At 34.8% G+C, this 8,117-nt stretch overlaps 1 protein-coding gene across 1 annotated transcript; it reads right to left on the bottom strand.

Moving 5' to 3' along the window:
* Positions 1 to 310: 310 nt before the first annotated feature.
* On the bottom strand, positions 311 to 6,315 carry LOC128187947 (uncharacterized). The gene is made up of 2 exons (XM_052858666.1): positions 5,779 to 6,315; positions 311 to 836 (listed from the first exon to the last, which is right to left on the bottom strand). Exons 1-2 carry the CDS (start codon positions 6,266 to 6,268, stop codon positions 391 to 393), a joined length of 936 nt encoding a protein of 311 aa, XP_052714626.1. The 5' UTR covers positions 6,269 to 6,315; the 3' UTR covers positions 311 to 390.
* Positions 6,316 to 8,117: the final 1,802 nt, after the last annotated feature.

Here is an 8,117-nt window from a genome sequence, read left to right as displayed (position 1 = left end):
AAAGAGATTCATTCTTCCACTGTGTTGTCTTAATTTCCAAATGATATTTTGATGTGCTGTGCAGAATCGATTTCAAAATTTCGTTATTCAATTCCGGTCGTTACTAAAATAAATTCGAGGTTTTTGTTTATCAACTTAACCTCGCAATTCAGTTGGTTCGGCTATATTCCGAAGAGTACGTGCATTTCATACACGCTAAAATTCATTGGCGCAGATGATAAAAATTCGAGCAAAATTATTTATCTTTTTGCAAATCATTTTTGTAGCTCATATGTACATATTTTATTTCGTATTGAATCTTATTGAAGGTTTACATTTTGACAGCCAAAAATCTGTATATAGTGTTTTTTCCCTGTCTTTTTAAAACCCATTTGGCACTTAACATACTAATCAAAAAATCTTCCATCCTGCAAAAGAAGATCTTCCATGTGCATCACTCTGGATGTAGTGACCCGTCCCGATATTGAGTGTGGGGTTTGTTCGAGTGAAAACGTCGTCCCCGGCGTTGGCATGGGTCACCACAATACCCGTCCCTCCTGCCTCGACTCCGTCGACACCAGTATGGAAATAAACTGAACCTATGTCCTTTTTGTTTTTCATCAACTGAATGCTATGGTCATGACTGCTTCCTGTTCGAAAAGTCCACGTGAAAACGTACACGCCCGATTTAGGTACCAAGAATACCCCTGTATGAGAACGATACCCGTTTCCAATGTTAGTTTTGACAACATCGTAAACCAAAATGCGTCCTCTCCATGGAGACCATAGAATTGATGACATGAAGGCGTAAAATGCGATGGCATCTCCAGAGGTTGTTTGGGGTGAAAGAAGCCGCTCTACAAATGTAAATTTGTAATGCAAATAAAATACTCATAAAAAAGAAGGTTTACTGGTGTACGGTATTTATTATATACGAGGACTGTTCGAAAATTATTGAGACTTTCTCTCTTATTCGCTTGGAAAAAAGATCAACCCTTAAAAATTTCACCAAAACGTAAAACAGTATAGAGTTAATCAATGTGAAAAGTTTCTGGTCCATGGCATTATTAGATCATTCCTAGTAAGCGGACCATTGTGTCTTTGTCAAGTGACCCGGAGCAACCGCAAACTTATCGCAACGTCTTTTCCATACCTCTTATTGCTCCGAAGTTTTAAACGCCTTACAAACGAAGGAAAATAAGAATTAATCTTCATTTCTCATCTTTTGTTTTCATTTCAAGTTGTCAAATTTACATATTCTCTCCATTCTTGATTTTTTTGTGAACAAATTCGAGTTATTTTTAGTTACATAGCAGCTTGAAAGGTTATCAGATATGATTTTACCTGAAATTCAAATGTTTAGGTCACCTGAGTCACTCAGGTGACCTATTGCAATTGGTCTTCTTCCGTCGTCGTACGTCTGTGCGTCGTTCGTCGAGCGTTAACAATTATACATTTGTAACTTCTTCTTGAAAACCACATGTACAAGGCCAATTGCAACCATTTTTGGTGTAAAGCATCTTTATGGTAAGAGGAATCTAATTTGTGAAATTTATGGCTCTTCCTCCCCAAAGGGCCCACAGGCGAGGAAAATATGAAAAAAGCCAAATTTTCAAAAATATTCTTCTCTACTTCCACACATGTGAGGAAAAACTAAATGCATGGTTATGATGTCCATGAAGCCCACTACCAAAATTGTGAAATTCATGGCCCCTGCGTCAGGGTTTCAGTCTCTAGGATGGGCCAGAAATCTATTTATAATAATAAAGCTGTCCATCAAAGTCATTGATATGATATTGTGAAAGCATTTGAAAAGAGTTAATGATGAGGATTATAACGCTTAATGGAGTTATTTTCCCTTGCTTCCTCATAATGAAATTACATGTATCTTCCTTCGCTTGTTCATATTTAGTAATTAATCATTGAATATAATGTAATTAAGAAGTTGTATGATCAAAATAGTTATGCAAGTATTTTTATCGATTGAAGTTCTATGGTCGATACAACGACCTTGTCAGCAAATACAATCTTCCACTGGGTCGCATGCAGACTGACGTTTTTCATACTTATTGTTGTTCATAATTAATCACTTAATTGTCTACGGACTTTTCCGTTTACTGTGAAATCATTAAATTTCGTGGGGGCCAATTTTCGTGGTTTGCTTAAATTTTACAGGTTCATGGGGACGTAATTTCGTGTATTCTCTGAAATCTACAAAGGAAATATGACTTTATTACCCTAATTTATTAATTCGTAAAGGATGTTATTCGTGGTTGAGAGGTACGCACGAAAATTGAGCCGACACGAAATCTAATGATTCCGTAGTAATCCCCGATTACGACAAAGAGCACACGGTGGGTGTGACCGGTCAGCAGAGGGTGCTCACTCCTCCTAGGCACCTGACCCTTCTTCTATCTTTTTGGAGGTCCATGTTGCTCTGCTTTGAATTTGTATTTCGTTTTATGGGTTTTTGAGATGGTTGACAGTGTTATTGTCATTTTTTCACAAAAACAGTTTTTAAATCTTTTAAAACAAACAAGTAGACTTGTTAATAGTAAAGTAATAAAAAGTATACTAGCCACCTTCTTTTAGTTTAAATTTGAAAACAAATATACATAAAACCATTTTATGTCACCTGAGTCACTCAGGTGACCTATTGCAAATGGTCTTCGTCCGTCGTCGTGCGTCGTGTGTCGTGCGTTAACAATTTTACATTTTTAACTTCTTGAAAACTACTAGGCCAATCCATACCATTTTTGGTGTAAAGCATCTCTATGGTAAGAAGAATCTAAATTGTGAACTTCATGGCTCTACCATCCCTTGGGTGCCACGGGCGGGGCCAAATATGCAAAAAGCCATATTTTCAAAAATCTTCTTCTCTACTTCCACACATGTGAGGAAAAAACTGAATGCATGGTTATGATGTCCATGAAGCCCACTACCAAAATTGTGAATTTCATGGTCTCTGGTTCAGGGGGATCAGGCTCTTGGGTGGGGCCAATATGGCCATATAGTAAAAATGTATTAAATCTTAGAAAATCCTCTTCTCTCTTACCATATACATTTGTTAAAAACTAAATGCATGATTATGTTGTCCATGAATCCCTCTACTAAAATTGTGAAATTCATGACCCCTGGGTCAGGGGTTCTGGCTCTAGGGTGGGGCCAATATTGCCAAATAGTAAAAATGTATTAAATCTAAGAAAATCTTCTTCTCTCCTTCCATATATATTTGTTAAAAACTGAATGCATGATGATGATGTCCATGAAGCCCTCTACCTAAATTGTGAAATTTATTGCCCCTGGGTCAGGGGTTCTGGCTCTAGGGTGGGGCCAATATGGCCATATAGTAAAAATGTATTAGATCTTAGAAAATCTTCTTCTCTACTCCCATAAATATTTGATAAAAACTAAATGCATGATTATGTTGTCCATGAGGCCCTCTACTAAAATTATGAAATTCATGATCCCTGGGTCAGGGGTTCTGACTCTAGGGTGGGGCCAATATGGCCATATAGTAAAAATGTATTAAATCTTAGAAAATCTTCTTCTCTACTCCCATATATATTTGTTAAAAAATAAATGCATGATGATGATGTCCATGAGGCCCTCTACTAAAATTGTGAACTTCATGACCCCTGGGTTAGGGATTCGAGCTCTAGGGTGGGGCCAATATGGCCATATAGTAAAAATGTATTACTAGTAAATCTTTTTAAAAAATCTTCCTCTCTACTTCCACACATATGGGCAAAAAAACTGAATAATGGTTATGATGTCCCTAACTCCTCTACCTAAATTGTGAAATTCATGGCCCCTGGGTCAGGGGTTCAGGACATGAGGGTGAGGGCAATATAGTGTTAATGCATATAATTTGTAAAAATTGTCTTCTCTATTCTTACACATCTGTACAAAAAACTGACTAATAATTATGTTTACCAGGAAGTCCTCTACTGAAATTTTAATTTTCATGTCCCCTCAGGAATGGGTTTTGACTCTAGGGCAGGGCCAAAATGGATGTTTAAGTGTTAATGCATATAATGTTAAAAAAGTATCTTTTTTACTCCCACACACCTGAGAGGAAAACTGAATTCATGATTTTGTAGATCTTTTAGTTTTTCGCCAAAATTATAGGTTTCACAGTTCTTTTTGAAAGATTTCAGGCAGGGAGGTGGTCATCATTACAAATTTATAATTTTTCTACTCCAGTATGAAACCTTATTGATTAGATGCATATATGAGACTCCTCGACAAGTTTGTGTATGGATTATATGCTACTCAGGTGACCGTTAAGGCCAATTGGCCTCTTGTTTACAGATAACATTCCTGGGATAAGTACTTGTTGTGCACCCTCTCAGTTGATGGTCACACACTCTTTTACAAATGAAAGGTCTTGTGCTAATCTTTAGGATTAAGAGTCCTTTCCAAAAGAAATCAGGCAGGAAGGTGGATGTCATTACAATATTGTAATTTTCTACTCCATAATGGAACTCAATTAAATGCATTATGAGACTCCTCCACAATTTTGCATATGTGTTATCAGGTGATCATTAATGCCTATTGGTCTCTTGTTGTGAAATGTCTCCTACAGTTATTTTGTACAGATTTTACAACTGTTTACATCAGTGAGTGAGTAAAAAAAGTACTTGATATTTAGTCCCTTTGTCTTAATTTTCAGTGAATCATTCAAACAATCAGTGAAAAAAAACAATAAATTAAAGATCCTTATCCCTTGTTATCATATAGTTTTTGTTTAAAGCAATTGTTGGCCTTAAAATGTTTTCTTCCAAGATTTCCACTAATTTGGTGTATATTCGCTGCGCCGCCTTTACGTCAAAATTCAGTATAACGTCGTTGTCAGAGTTCTATTGTTTGATAGATATATTTGTACAATATGTGTATTTCAACTCGAACATTAGTGAAACTTGATCAAAAGTTGGTCACAATATTAAATAGCAAAATGAACATACCTACGGTCAGACGAAACGTTCCTCAATAATCTTTTTTGTATTTGCACGTAATAAAGAGTTCTAATAAAAATAATCCTAATTTAAACCGAAATTGGTTTCAATAATTATATTTGATTATGTCCCTTGTTCAATGCTTTTCTACGATTGGAGATTTATATATAACTGTGTAATTCCTACCGTCATAAACAAAATATTAAATATTCTTTTAGCATTACTTTGTTCATTTATTTATGGGGGGGGGGGGGGGGGTTCAATGTTTATGTCAATTTTCACATAAGTTCGTTATTTAGAAAGGGAAATATTTGCGTTGTCTCAATAATTCTCGAACAACCCTCGTAGTTCAGTTTGAACGATGAATCAAAACAGACGTTGAATGCGTGGAATCCCAATTGCAATTGCAAAATAAGCGTGACGGGTTCTTCAATGTATGAAGTGGTCCCTTAGTACCCTTTTTCATTGTTTAAGGATGCTTCAACTTGCTCCCCAAATTCACCTTTTTGCAACAGACATACATGTAGAGATTTATTTTCCTTTAACCGATGACTTAGTTCCCTGTTAAAAATTGCCCCTATTCGAAGATTATTCGTTATAACCATTTTCAAGCCTAAACTGCTCCAACGATTTTGGATATCTAGTATGACTTTTCTTTACTCTGTTTCATAAATATTTACCCCTCTACTGCCACGTGCCTAATTTAATATCTCATCAATCTTAGGTTATTACTTTCTTTAAAAATGTGTCTCATTATTTGCTTAATAAGAAGGCTGCATACTAGTATATTATGGGTTGCATTCTAACAGTTCCATGGTCAACATATTCAAATTTTTCTTACTTTTAATTTTGTCAACGTGTCGTAAGCTGTTTTCTGACTTCTTTTCTATTAATTCAACACTATAGTTTCCGTCCGACAGATTTCGCAATTCCTTTTGATCTTCTGTGACCAATGCATGCATCTTTTCCAATCTTAATTGACGATTGGTGAGAGAATGTATGAACCTGTTAGTATTCAAACCATCCCTTTTCAGCTTTGCTAAAAATCGATTTTGGTTCGAGTCAACTACATCCAATTTAGAAAAGTTGCTTTTCAAATTCCTAAGTTCGTTTAGAAATTGACTCTTTAGTTCCTTAACTTCGTTCCGATTATCTGAGAGTAGCCGTTCAAGGTGATCGTTACGTTGGCTTTGAACATGAACAAGATTTTTCAACTCGTTCACCATGCTCTGGAGAGTCTTAATTTGTTCGTGTACATTTAAATGCTCCACGTCGTTCATGGCGCTCGTCCAAGTTGGAAAAACAAGGAAAAAGAACACAAAAAAATTCATCGCTTATGAAACGTCTACAAATACTGTTCGTGTCAATTCCTGAATGGTATTAATCTCTATTACTACTGGCTAGTATCGTTTTACTGTAACCGCTGGCTCGTATCGATTTCTCGTTAAACAGTATACATGTATGCTGTTCAATATAAAATGTTTTATGAAAAAATTTTAACCGTTATATATATAACATATATACACCATATTAAATGACTATTACATTTTTTTGATACAATGTATACAGTCATACATGTATCCATGATGACGTCTGTCGAATAGAGAATTGTCTTAAATTTTGACCTCAAATCCTTTCTCATCATGGACATTTTACTTTTTGTTTTGAATGACCACATTATGCATGATCTATGAAAACCTAATTACATAAGTATCAAATATTATTATGTTTTTATAGATGTTAATCTTCTTTTATTATATATATATATATATATATATATATATATATATATATATATATATATATAAGTGTAAACTTGAACGGTAACGAGAAATCTACTGTTTTTTTCCTTAAAATGACGGTCAAGGGACAAAACTTTTGGATTCAACGAAGAAAAATAGTGGCAGTAAAAGCAGTACGTGGCGTCAACAGGTATACAAAGTTGAGAATGCGAGTATTAGTATTAGATCAACAAGGGGTGAATAACTTATGAATTAATGAGGTTTGTCTAGGGAGGGCTTTTGTGAAATGTAGATGTTGTTAGTGCATAAATCATGTCATAACTGGTATAAATTTAGCGACACTGAGAGTACGAAACACATGAACTGTCTTCAGCAATAAAATGCTTTCTTTGGTGATTTATTCGGGATATAAAGATGGCGACATTGCAGAAAAAATACTTTACCCGTGTTATTTCACTATGCAAATTTAAGTAAATTGATTTTTCTAGGTGGGGGGGGGGGGGTGTCCGGACTTGAGCATATGTACATGTACATGTACATGCATTACACATATTTCGTTTGTAACTTGGCTTTTTATCTTCAAAGGTTGATCAAGCATCGAAAGCATATCCATTCTAGACATAATTTTTTTTTAAATATCAATATGCTGTCATATACTAAGGTTTTCAAATATTGATGGTAAATTTTCAGGGCATTAGAATACTTGTACATGTACTAAAAAATCAAACAAATGCGCGCTATTGTCTTCTTATTGTCCTGGAACTCTCTAGGGGTTAGTTCCGTACATAATCGGAAGGATTAAAAGAATAACAAGATGTTCACTGAGACTTTCACAGAGTTGGATTCTATATTCTGTGTAATTAACAATCGCACAAAACAAGCGTAAGATACAAAACAATTTCATATAAAATCCAGAATGTGTTAATTACCATTTATTGTAGATATAGAAATGTAGGCCCCAATCACCTGTAAATATAGAAATTTAGGCCCCAATCACCTGTAGATATAGAAATTTAGGCCCCAATCACCTGTAAATATAGAAATTTAGGCCCCAATCACCTGTAAATATGGAAATTTAGGGCCCAATCACCGTAATACATGTACGTCTAATCGATAATTTACCATATTACCAACTGCTGCTAATTAAACAAATGCACATTTTATTTAACAATACTAAATCCCGACCAGGTGTTATAGACCCGGTGAGCCTAACATATATGGATACAAATTTTACATTTTTGTTACAATCACATATAATATTACTGTAAAAACTAAAAAAGTAAAGTTTCATTTATAACTAAAAGGACACATTTGGAAATAAGTTTTTGAGCTTTCATTGGTTATCATGGTATCACAGTTATGGTCTATAAAACACCTTGTCTATTAAATTATAATCATTTAATATTGAAACACAGTATGTAAAATATGTATGTTTATA

Source organism: Crassostrea angulata, chromosome 1, assembly GCF_025612915.1.
Source record: "Crassostrea angulata isolate pt1a10 chromosome 1, ASM2561291v2, whole genome shotgun sequence".
NCBI classification, from domain to species: Eukaryota; Metazoa; Mollusca; class Bivalvia; order Ostreida; family Ostreidae; genus Magallana; species Magallana angulata.
This window is presented reverse-complemented; position numbering and strand designations above follow the sequence as displayed.

Excerpts from the sequence above, each read along its gene's own strand:
- LOC128187947 (XM_052858666.1), bottom strand. The coding sequence starts at position 6,268 with ATGAATTTTTTTGTGTTCTTTTTCCTTGTTTTTCCAACTTGGACGAGC. Across the intron at positions 837-5,778 it reads ACACGTTGACAAAATTAAAA|AGCGGCTTCTTTCACCCCAA; the intron begins GTAAGAAAAATT and ends TTACATTTGTAG.